Below are 12,534 nucleotides of genomic sequence, written 5' to 3'. Positions count from 1 at the left end.
CTGTGTGAATGGCGCTGGGCTGTGAAGTATGCTCACGTTCTTGGTGAAATGCATTCATAGAGTGCAAGCACTGATGAACAAGCTTTACATCTCATCTGTTCATGGGCCTCATGGATCAAGCTGTATTCCAGGGGTCAATCCAAGAGAAGAACCCAGCCTCACAGAACTGTTGAGCCCTAATGGTGATGATGCTGCTGTGGCAATCTAGACCTCCCTTTAGGTCACTCAGAAGTTAGCATTTGAGATTTTCATACATACATATATATATATATTTTATTGAGGACGGGGTGAGGATTTTTTTGTTTGATTGTTTTTTTTCCTTCTTAATGGTGAAATACTGCATATTACAAAGATCTGGTAATTTCATTTTTATTATGCCTTCTTCCCATCCTGTAAAGATGAGCAGCTGTATACAAGTCCACCTGGTCACAGCAGTGAGGCACGTCTGTTCCACCCCCTGGATCACGATGCAAGAAATATAGGATCAAGGGGTGAGATGGTGCTGTATTTCAGGCGGCGTGCTCCTTCTACCTGCACGGCTTGAGACACTAGTACAATTTCTTGCAAAGGGGTTGGACGCTAATAAACCGATGGCTGTGATGCAGAAGCTGAACCTGTAGCGTCATTGGCATGCAGAGCAAATAACTGTATTTCCTTGATGCTGTGTGCCTGTGTTCTGCAAAGGCTTGACTCTCCACCATACTCGTGGTTGTAACTTGCTTTTGTTTCTCTCCTCTGCTCTTCTTTCAGGGGCTGTACTTTTTGGTTTTTTTTTGAGTTCCTCTGTAAAGAGAGAGTGATGGAGATTGTTTGTCAGGTTAGATAAACACAAAGCTGTGATTTACATAAAGCTGGAAGTTGAAGAAACAAGGTTTGTTAACCTCTGCATTTGGCAGCTGTTGATTAAGCAGACTAAATGATGTGAACAAAACTCTCTCAGGGTGATACAAGTCTCTCAAAAGTTTGACATGGTAGTGTAATGATAGTCACTGGAAATGAAAGCCATACTGTTTATAGTATGGTGATAACAGTTCAATTTTTTAACTTGGTTTTTCATACCCGTTTTTCTATTTTCAAAGTCTGAGTGAGTTTCATATTGAACATTTGACTTCTATGTTGTCCAATCCAAGTTAGCTAGGCAGAAAAGAAGAAAAGATCCAAGTGCTGGAGTCTTCTGCAGAAACTAATTAAAGAAGACAGCTGAGTGTATTGCATCTTCCTAAGAATAAGCCCCCCATTGTTAGGTGTGCACTGAAGTCACTCATTATCAGAGATCATGTGTGGTGCCACACAGTAGTCAAAGAAGTCGCATCGAAATTTGCCAGCACAGCAGTCTTGTCCTTTCTCTGCATTCACATTTTCATTTAATTTCTTTAAAACTAAAATACTTGTGCTCAGCAGCATGCACTTATGCTGTAGACCTGCTTTCCATAGTGCCCACAACAGTCAGGTTACTTTTATGTACTGTCTTATGCTGGTTTTGCATTGACTGTAAACCTGTGGGCAACATGGGAATTTAAGTGGCTGAACGATAAAATTCTCAAATGTGGTACAGTGAGTGGACATTCCTGCAAGGAAATTAAATGATTTGGTTAAACTTCTACTAGTGCTGGGCCTTATATTTTAATTTCCAGTGTGAAGATGAGGGACTTAAAAGTTGTATTTTATTTAAGAGAAAAATGATGTAAAAATGTTATTACCCTTTGAGTGTATACATTTTAGATTTCAGGGTTTTTTTGAGGCAACTTCTGTTCTTTTCTTATTTCCTCTTTTGGCAGACAGACATTTATACTGAGGTGTCTTTATAGACATTGCTTGAAATACCTAATTGATAAGTGAACAGAGTGTTCAAGAGGTATGTTGCTACGGCTCATTTTTTTGACGGCTAACATTAGCCTGAACCTGTTCTTGAAAAAACAGACCTTACTTAAGGTATGGGAAACACACAAACTAATAGAGTACATACATAGCAGGAATGTTTCAGCACTCCCCCAGTCCACATGCAGTGCATCCTGATTCTTAGGGAAGCACGCTGTTAAAGATTATGGGTGCATGGGGGTGGATCAAGAGAGCTGTCAGCATTTTCATACAGGCCTTTACATAGAACTGGTAGGACCTAATCATACAATGTGCCTCCTAGGAAACTGAGTGATACTTGTCATGCAGTTTCCAAGTATGTACCTATCTGTGCTGGTGAAAAGAAGAAAAATTGCATTTTGGGGAAAATAAGATGGGCTGAGCAGTATGCTCTTAACACACCTATTTGCAGGCTGGCTTCTCTTTTAAGCAGCCACAGCACTGCCAGTATTTGTTTTCCTAAACAGTAGCATTCATTTCACTCTGTAAGGTTAAAACCAGCATTCTCTCAATAGCTCATTTCAAAGGCAAAATTGAAAACCCATGACCCACGAGGTTTAGGTTTAAGTGGTGTTGTGCTAACAGCCTATTTCTGCTGCCTTGCGACCTCAGCTTTCCGTTACCTCAGCCAAGGTTAAAACTTTTTGACTTTTTCATGGCACAGGCGTTTTATTTTCAGCATGTTTTTGAAGATGTGAATCAGAGTCAAAAGCTGAGGTAACGGCATTTGTTCGCAGGCAGAAATAGAATGAAACGAAGGCAATAGAAATAATTCAGTCAAAATGCCATGAACAGAAAGCATGTAATGAGGTATCCTGATACTCTTTAATATCAGGTTATTTTCAGAATATGTTACTAATAGGTGTCTATTTGTCAGTTCCACAGCTTTCATTTCTGTACTAAGAATATTTCATACCAGATGGTGGTGTAGTATCCAGAGTTCTATAGAAAGACCCAATTATTTAAGGCTCATAATGCAATCTATACTATATGCAAGACAGCACATTGAGAACAGTCATAAATTCTTATCAGTGTCAACTTTGGATCTGTGATTGTGGCTCTGGAAATAAGCACAAGACAGTTCTTAAGGGTAAAGTCTTCAAGAGTATCTAAACTTAGGAGCTTACATGCAGTGGGATATAAGCACTAGAAATTAGCCCAGGCACTGTTAAATTCCTGCTCTGTCAGTCCCTTTCCTCACTCTGTCCCTGCTTTTAGTTAAGTATTTTATACTTAGCTCTGTTACACATTTAGTTTGTAAAGTATCACTTGGTGAGAAAGTGCTTAACAGTGGAGATGGCTCTCTGGAAAATTCCTGGAAGTAACAGAGACTCCCTTACTGTAACAGACCTCCAGACTGCATTGTGCAATATTGGAGATGAGGGGTGGTAAAGCAGTTGTTTAAGTACTTGCTGGCTGGATTTATAAGCAGATTTATTATTTTCACCTCTTTTGGCATCTTTACTCATCAGCACACAAATAACAGCATACAAGTAACAAATTATTCTGGTTTATTTAGAGAAACCCAGCATGTATTCTTGGAAGAGAATTCTGAAGGAAATCCTCACTCAATCTTTACTTCTTGTTAGAAGCCTTGTCTACTAATAGGAAAATTGTAGGCTGAATATTTTCAATTTAAGTTGTGAACTCTGTATTAAATTGTAATAGCCTCCTTGACAAATATCATTGATACCAGGTGGTTTTTTTCAGTATCTTCTTGATGGTAAGGAATAAATTTTCGCTGTAAGATCATTTAAAGGAGGTTAGCATCAGCTTTCCTACCTTCCTCTGCGACTAATTTTGAAACATGATAGAGAATCACTGAAGCACTATCAGAGTCACTGATAGTGATTGCGGCAGTGACATTTGCTTTCTCCTTCCTCTTTTTCACAGTTCTGTCTGGTCCTGAACATGGCATCAATGTAAATAGTGGCAAGATGCTGGCAGCCTGAGCTTGCGCGTTCCTTAATGACACTTCTGTTGGTGTTTAATCTAATGCATATACTGCCATTTTTTAAAGGGTATCTGTGAAATAGAAAATACACTACTTAGCAGGAGGGCTGCAAAGTGCTTCTTGCAGGATGTTCTGGACACTTACTACCAGATGGACTGCATATAAAAAGCTCATTGCCATGTTTTTAATTCTTTCCTCAGGAATTTGAACTAGTAGTTTTGTCACACATACTTTGTATGTTTTCTTTTCCCACCCTTCCCCTTGTACCCTTCATTTTAGATCTAAATGAGTGTGGACTAAAGCCACGGCCGTGCAAACACCGGTGTATGAATACCTACGGCAGCTACAAGTGCTACTGTCTGAACGGCTACATGCTTATGCCAGATGGAACGTGCTCGAGTACGGCAAGGCTTGTTGCTTGCTTTTTTCCGAGCTCCTCAAGACCCCTGCTTGAGTTTCCCTGGGAAACTTTTATGAAATGAAGATGAGTAAAAGACTAATCTTGCTGGAAATTAGGTGGTTGCACAAGATGAACCTCTTTTTTTTTTTTTCTAATGAAATTAGGCTGAACAAAACAAGAGCAAATATTTTGATTTTATTAGTTTTATTACAAGTTTCCCCAGCAGCATTCTTCCGGGTGTAGTATTAGTGCTGTAAATCATGTTAATTGGCCTTCAGGGACAAGTGCTTGCAGTTTTCATTGCGGCAAGACATCTGCAGCTCTGCTGTACTATGCTCTTATGAATGTAAAATTATTAAAGCTGCAGATGTTGGTTGTTTGACTATAATATTATACTATCGTCTCACTGGAGATCAGGTTCCTACTTGCTCCCATGAAAGTGGATATTTTGAGTGTTTGGACAGAGAGAAGGGGAGGGAAATTATTTTTCGGTAGGAATACTCTTATTTTAAAATGGCAGTGTGGTCCAGGAGGCTTCATGTTCCTTATGGGGGATGCATTCCATGAGGAATATGCTACAATTGTGGTGATTTTATTAATTTTATTTCTTCCCCCTAGAGATGCAATTTGTGGGAAGTAGAAATTTACTAAGTATGTGTTTGCTCTTTAGAGCCCAAACGGATACCTGTTACATTCAACAAGCATTTTCCCACTTCTGTCGTAATTAAACGATGTCTTAATTCTCCAGAGTTTTCAGTCATTTTCTGGTACTGATCAGAGCCCTTATCTAAATACATTTTCCCCCAGATGCCCTTTCTTGCTTGATGGCAAACTGTCAGTATGGCTGTGATGTGCTGAAAGGGGAAGTGCGCTGCCGCTGTCCATCTCCAGGACTACAGCTAGGGCCTGATGGCAGGACTTGCATAGGTAGGTGATCTAATGTAGATTAACTTTCTTTTTTTTCTCCAGAATGTTTTTATCCTTACACTGAATGCAGTTCAAGAGAGTTTATCAGATAAATATATTTAGCATGCATCATACATGCAGTTTAAAGATACTATTAATGAGAACTGGGACAGGTATGTTGCTCAGGTGCTCTCAGGTGGTCTGTGTCAGGGATCACCAGTGCTTGCCTACAGTTCTACAAGTTTCACTGACTGCTTAAAACCCACACAGGCTGCTTGGTATCCAAGCTGTCGGCCCTTACCACTCTTATCACTGGGTCATTTTAAACTGTTTCTAACAGAGACTCCAAAATACCAGCCTGCATTAAAAAAAAAAGAGGAATGGGGAGGTCATTTCTCCCTCATACCCAACAGGGTGGTGCCTAGGCTCAGGGAGTGAACGGATTTGTGTTAATCATTGAGATTATTCTTGGATAAGGTGAAGGTCCATGCGCACTCCCAGTATGAATGGGATTGAAGCTGCTGTCTTTCTTCCGTACTGTGAAAACTCCAGATTAAAATAAACTCAGGAATTCAGACTGTCTGAAAGTGAAATGTTTTGTTCCCACGTTCATGAACATGGAAAAGGTGTTTATGATTAATCAGAGTGTATTGCGCCACACTGTACTATGGTCTGAAGAACGGTGTGATGTGATTTAATTAGTCATTAACTATACATCGTTGAGTGAATATGATGCTCCAGTGATTTTATTATTTATATCTTATGCAGTTCTACAGTTCCATAGCCAGTAACAACATTTGGACTGAAAGAATATAAGAGAATGTGGATGCCCTAATCATCTATGTCGATATCATGGCTGTCTGTAGGGGAGGTGGTGGTTCGCCAAGTGGCTGATGCATGCTGACCAAGAATTTGTTGGCAGAGCAAGGGACCAGTTCTAGATCTTCTGATGTTAGGAGCAGGTTCAGCTCTAAGTCAGAGGCTTTCTGAAGTGCATGTTTGGCACGTCTGTCTATGCAAAAGAAAGGGATAAACAGGAGAAAAAAACCATCATCGTAACATGCTGAAGGGATAGAATTGTGGTTAATCACTGTACACATTATGGCAGAGATTTTTGAAGAGGCCATAGCGAGATGAATGATTTAACTACAAACTCGAGGAAATTATATCAAGTACAGGAATTTACCAGAAAAATACTTGCAAGATCCTTTTTCTCATTTTTATATTCAGGCTAACTTCATACTTTGAAATAAAGTGTGCTTTCAGTGCTGAAGACTGCCACTCAAACCAGTCATGTGAAGCTCTTTCATTTCTTCAGTGTAGTTTTTAAAAGAATACTTTTTTTCCCCCAGAAAGGTGAAGAACCAGTGTATCCACATTTAGTTGGGTGTGCATCATTCAGATTGAGCGCATAAACTTGTTTTTAAAAGTTCCAAAAAAAGCTTCAGAGCAGCTTTGTACAAGGCAGAGAAAGTAGTCACAGCAAGAGATGTCTGACTGCTCTTCACGGGTCATAACATGATCTACTCCCCTTTTTTGGTAAGAAGCCACCATGACATGCTCCCTTTTTGTTCTCTCTCAAGTTTGAGTTGTAGTAAATACCACCAGGAGTTGAAGCTATCTGGGACTATTAACTGTGCCTTTTCCTCACATATGTACAAGCCCATCCCTGTTGGGGAGGTTGTCAGCTCCAGCGAGGATCTGGCTATTGCTGCAATATAAACAGAAGTGTAGATGATGGTAAAAAACCTGAAGTATGCATTGGCTGCAGCTCATAAAATCCTTGTTTGAGGAGAGTCTGAAAGACAGCTGGGAATGCAATGCTTATTTTTAGCACAGGTGGAAATTCCTCTAGGCATTATTCTATTCTTAGTTTAACCCGTGCTGATCTTTCTCTTGTTGACATGTTCCCTCGAGACAATCAGTAAAAAGCCACAAAACAACATAACTATGAAGGTAAGTCATATAAACTAAGTAATTAATTGAAAAATAATCCAGCGAAGTGTTGATTTAAGAAAATGGATTAACTGACTAATTGACACTTGAATCAACAAATCAGTCAGTGTTGTCAGCTTTTTGGATTGGGATTTTCATTTAATGAAATTAAGCAGTTTACACATTTTCAGAAGGTCTGAGATTATCTGAGGACTGAAAATAATTATTTTTACTGTAAAATAAATTCTTACTAGTTGTTTTGTTGGTGTAAAGACAAAAATATGGCTTTAAATTACTATATTAAAATCAATCTCATAGTTGTTTAATATTAGTGTTGGTAATATGGTCATAGTCACAGCAAAAGAGAAGCAAGACTTTGCAATTTGGCTTCTTTGTTGAACACTGACCATCACATCATTAGGTGCTGCCTGTATTATGTGCCTTTGGAATGGTTCCCTGGCTCTAAGTCTGGGCGTGCACGTCTGTGGTAGACCAGGCTGAGATGATGAGAATACAAATCACTCCTTCATGCCCTGGTTTTCTTAGGAAGCAGGTACGAGCCACAGCATGTTGCAGCAGACAAAACAGCCTTACACCATTTGTGTCCAGGTGTGAACTGGCATGGGTCCATTGACTTGAAAGAAGCTACAGTCACTGTATCTGAGAGTATCTGAGTATCTGAGAACTGCAGGAGACCAATTTGTAAACACTTGAATACCATCTTCTAGCTAATGATTGAAAAGTTTTTTTTTCCACTAGTAACGAGCATCCACACACCTCTCATAATAAATACAAGTGGTAGACTGTTCTGTTTTCCACTATTTTTTGTGTCAGTTTTCAACAGTGTATTGGTTAGCTGTTCAGCCTTGTATCTTTAGGATGTGTAACTGCTGAGAAAATTAAACAGTACCGCTAAAGTGCTCTTAGCATCTAACATACCTCTTGCCCTATGGGAATTTGCAGAAGCGTGAGTATGTACAGAGGGAAGACAGACAAGCTACATTTGGTTTGAAAGAACATAATCCCTGCCATGATGAGGTCTATTCAGCAGCTAATCTTTTTCTTACTAGATTGTTTTTGAACCTGTGGTTTAAAGAAAACAAAAGCCCCAACAAAGAACCCCAACTAAACAGTAATCACGAGTCTGAAATTTGCAGCCTTGAAGTAACATTTTAATAAAGGGTAGAAAATCGTGGCTTGTAAATCAAATGGCACTGAGAAACATCGTAGGATTTGTACAACTTAATAATGTACTCGAAGACTAAACCGTTAATAATAAATTCAAATCAAGAGGCAGTTTTATAGGGACATTCAGGCATGTGGAGAGATGCCCAGTATTGGCCTTGTTTTCTTTCTCATTCAGGCCTCTACCACAGCATTGCAGAAGTACTCTCTATGGAGAGTAAAGGAGAGCTACTATGTCAAAGCACCCTGCTAGGCCAGGAGCATGGGAGCTCAGGGAATAAATCCTTGCTGTACTCTGTAATTCTTCATGAAAAGTGGGACAGTGCCAGCAGGAGCCACTGGGCGAGCCCATCTAGCCAGTGATTCATGGCTTTAGGTCACTTCTCTTGGCTGTGGGAAACACAGCTTTGGAAATTTTGAAGCTACATCTCCCCTGTCTTGAGTAGCTACCCCTAAGCAACTGGCAGGTTTGTGGTAATGTTTTTTTCTCTGCAGTGAAAGAAACTCAGGCTTCTCTCTGCTTTGTTCAGGCCTCTTAAACAAGTAGCAGGGCATCAATCACTCAGCTTTGTTTTGCACTCTTGACACCTGCAGCTGAAGTGCTCCTTTTGGGAAAAGAATTGCATGGAGAAAACCTTGCTTCCGCATAGATCAAGAGCCTGATAGAGCTGCAGAGCAAAAGCTTGAACTGTGCCCTGTAGATAACCAACAGATGTCAGGAATGGCATGCATCAGAGGCAGCCGTGCATGTCAGGTCTCTGCCTCAGTGAAGAATTAGAATTTAAGCACTCAGCAGGCTTCAGCTCAATGTACAAGCGTTACAAAGTGAGTGGTAGCTCAAGCAGCTTTTGTCTATCAGCCTGACCTCATCTGAGAGTTTCCTAGATGGTGAAAGCAGCACTTGGTGAGCATCAGCTGTTCTGTGGGCCTCTGCTTGGCTTGTTAGTCAGCATGAAGAGCAGCGGCTTCTGGGAGATGAAGGGCACCAAACTTTTACTGAGCATCACCTGTGTCTTCCCACTCCTCTGTCCTTGCCTGGACGTTGCTTGCTGAAGCACTGCTTCAGGTCCTGCTGGGACCCACTGACAGGGCGAAGGGGAGCTATGTATCTCAGCACCTCAGAGAGGTATTAAGGTCACTTAGCCAACTTCTCTGTGAGAGAGGGGTCCACTACAGCTCAGGCAGTGTGCAGGGTAAGAGATTGCAAAAAGCATGTACTCAAAAAGCATTTTGCCTGTGGCAGGTAATTGGTAGGAGACTCAGAAATACTGCACCCCTGGCGTTAGTTTGAACTCTCTGTTTAGAGCAAGTCCTGAGCAGATGAAGATTTCCTGATAGGCAGGTCATGGATTACGGACACCTGAGATTTTAAAAACACGAACAACTTCCTGCTGCAGGGTGATGTACTTTGAATATGCCTGTATGATCTGTGCAACAGGAACAATATTCCAGGCATGTTTCAGAAAATGAATTACTGGGGTAGTTATTATTCCTTGCCTGTAAATCCAGGTGCTGCCTTTATAACTGGGCAGGGCTTGGTGGGACAAAAGAAAGCTATAGAAATAAAAAAAAATAGCTTTTCTTCAGACAAATACCATAAAAGTTTCAAGGAAGAGTGTTTAGAGGCTTTGAAGAAGCTTTTGTGCATTCTGTGGGGAATTGGAGAATGCCTCCTCTCCAAGGAGAAGTGTACCAAGATGGCAAGAACATAGAGCAAGCATTCCAAATTCAGTAGCAATGCTTGTTATACCAGTGTATCTCTTGTCACTCACAGTATTTGTAAAGGCTTGTGGCACTGGAGGCATAAAAATTTGAGCATGTGACCAAGAGCTAAACTGAGATGGCACAGCCAGAGGAAGTGGTGAGATATCCCTGCTGGCTGGCCACTGTGTAGCCAAAAAGACCTTATAAAAAATACTTCGCCTATTCTTTAGGTTTTCATTATGTGAAACCAGTTTAATTTAGACAGTATAGATTGTACTTTTACTGCTATTAAAAATAATTCAGTTCCTTTCTTTCCACAGATATTGATGAATGTGCTACTGGGAGAGTCATCTGTCCACAATTTAGGCACTGTGTCAATACTTTTGGAAGCTACATTTGCAGGTGTTATAAAGGCTTTGATCTAATGTACATCGGAGGCAAATACCAATGCCATGGTACTCACAACTTATTATGTGCATGTAATAGAGCTGCATATTCTAAACTGAAATAGAATGTTTACTTACTATGTTTGAAATGTTGAAGCAGGTTCTTTTAGTTTGCATTGCACCTTATTTTAGGAATGGGTGGATTATAGAAATAGTCCATGAAACAGAAAGCATGTATTTGGCCTGTGTATTCTTGTAACTGGTTCTCCTGTGGAAACTAGTGGGAGAGCAGAGCTGATGACCTCAGGAATTCCTTTCCAAAGGCTTTGTCCCCTCAAGTTTCACTGTGCACAGGCAGTTCTGGGTCTGAAGCAGCGTATGAGCTTAGGCTATGTCTAGGTATGTACACTGTTAACATGCCCCAAGATCTAAGATAAGATGAGGTGGCTAGAGCAGAACCCACCTCCTTCCAAACCTGGCTGCCCAACTTTCATTCCCCTGAACACAGGTGGGGAAGAGGCAGGGGCTGGGAAACAACCTGTCTTTGGACATGAGACTGGAATGCAGTTGGTGTATGACCTTCAACAAAGATGTTCCTAGATCCCATTGTCTTAGTTACCCAGTGCCTCAACTGGTTATGATCCTTTCACTGAAAAAAAGATTGTGTGGAGACAATGAGGCATTGCTTTATATTTGTTTAAATTTATTTTTTCAAGAGAAATCTCAGTGCAGAGGACTGGAATTTGGGGATTTTGCTTTCATCACCAACAACAAACATGGAAATGCCATATGAGATATTTCCAGTAGTTTCTACTTGATGTAGAAATATCTGCACAGATGTAAAAAGAGGAAGCATTTAATGAAAAAACAGTTTGATGCCTGTGTGATTAAGAACATACAAATTCTTATACTCAGTTTTTCTATGTCACCTGTAAAGTGTTTATTAAAATCATGATCTTCATGATCTCAACTGCAGTCTACCCACATAACTGAAACTGATGCTTAGATATAAGCTGAGCAATGCCAGAGTTGCACAATAGTCCCTTTTACCCTCACATTTGTATCACCACATTGGTTTGTGACGGTCTTCCTTTTCCCACTGGCAATTCAGTTTTATTAAACTTCTCAAAAGTAATACTATATTCCTAATGACCATACTACTGTCTGTGTTTCTGCAGGGGAAGTCAAGTTTCTTTGATGTAGATGATTTTGTATATAACTTTCTGTTGCAGATATAGATGAATGTTCCCTTGGCCTCCATCAGTGTGGTAGTTTTTCACGATGTTACAATATCCCAGGATCCTACAAATGCAAGTGTAAAGAAGGGTACAGAGACAACGGAACAAGCTGCATACGTACGTAATGCTCCTTTGAAAAGAAAGGAATTCTGAGAGTAAATGTGTCCCATGTTGTAATTCTTGAGATACAGCGCTATCAGGCTCAGTTTCTCTTAACTATTCTTAATACTTGATAAGGGGCCAGGGAATGTAGTCAGGGTTTTCTGAGTCTTAGCATGCTGTGTTAAAAATACCTTTCCCTGAGACATTTTCATAATTAGAAAGAAATTAACCTCTCCCTGTTCACAGCTGGATTCTAGAGATTGCTTCAGGATGAGAGCAACTGGGTAAGCAGGGTAGGTCTGGTCAAACAGTACATATTACTCATACTTTGTTGTTAGGTGCACTCTGCAACTGGCCCATTTCAGCTGCTCACTCCATCCACACCTCATTGCTCCCCAGATGTGAGCAGAGCTGAGAGGGAGGATTTCTCTGGATGAATTCCCTGTTGGAAAATTCCCTTCCTCACCTTTCTCTTGGGAGAAGCAACCACCCCTTTTGTACAGCTCCCCCACATTTGATATCCCTCCAGACTGTGCAGCTCTATGATATCTGCTTAATCTTTTTGAGAACCCTGGGTTCATACCAGGGTTTTGGTCTTTGGTGACTCACTGATCTCTTTGAAGAGCAGTACCACTGCAGACTTGTTTCTTTTAGCTATAGCTGTGTTATGGTGATGTGTTCTGGCTAAGGTGATTTTTCCCAACCTGAGTGCTTGCAATCGTATGTGGAGACACTTCACATGTGTTACTGGACGCAATCTCAAGATGCATTTTATATTTTAATGTACCATAATGTAAAACCTGCAGGGTATTCAAAAGAATGGTAATAAACAGGTGGCCAGAGAGAAAACCTTTTAACCTGCTATCA

General features: G+C 40.4%; 1 protein-coding gene across 3 annotated transcripts in view; it reads left to right on the top strand.

Moving 5' to 3' along the window:
- The window catches only part of NPNT (nephronectin), a 46,777-nt gene that overhangs the window by 18,603 nt on the left and 15,640 nt on the right, over positions 1 to 12,534 (top strand). For 2 of the 3 annotated variants that reach the window (XM_057404583.1, XM_057404584.1), the window contains 4 exons: positions 4,091 to 4,210; positions 5,019 to 5,138; positions 10,262 to 10,396; positions 11,560 to 11,682. In XM_057404583.1, coding sequence (XP_057260566.1) covers positions 4,091 to 4,210; positions 5,019 to 5,138; positions 10,262 to 10,396; positions 11,560 to 11,682 — 498 coding nt within the window. Of the gene's footprint in view, positions 1 to 398; positions 492 to 4,090; positions 4,211 to 5,018; positions 5,139 to 10,261; positions 10,397 to 11,559; positions 11,683 to 12,534 lie in introns of all 3 variants that reach the window. The other variant, XM_057404582.1, reaches the window with a different exon arrangement.

The sequence above is a fragment of the Pezoporus wallicus genome, unplaced genomic scaffold (assembly GCF_028554395.1).
Source record: "Pezoporus wallicus isolate ANWC-B61680 ecotype Strahan unplaced genomic scaffold, APGP_CSIRO_Pwel_v1 contig_1583, whole genome shotgun sequence".
Lineage (NCBI taxonomy): Eukaryota > Metazoa > Chordata > Aves > Psittaciformes > Psittacidae > Pezoporus > Pezoporus wallicus.
The sequence above is the reverse complement of the archived record's forward strand: the minus strand, read 5'-3'. Positions and strand labels throughout refer to the sequence as shown.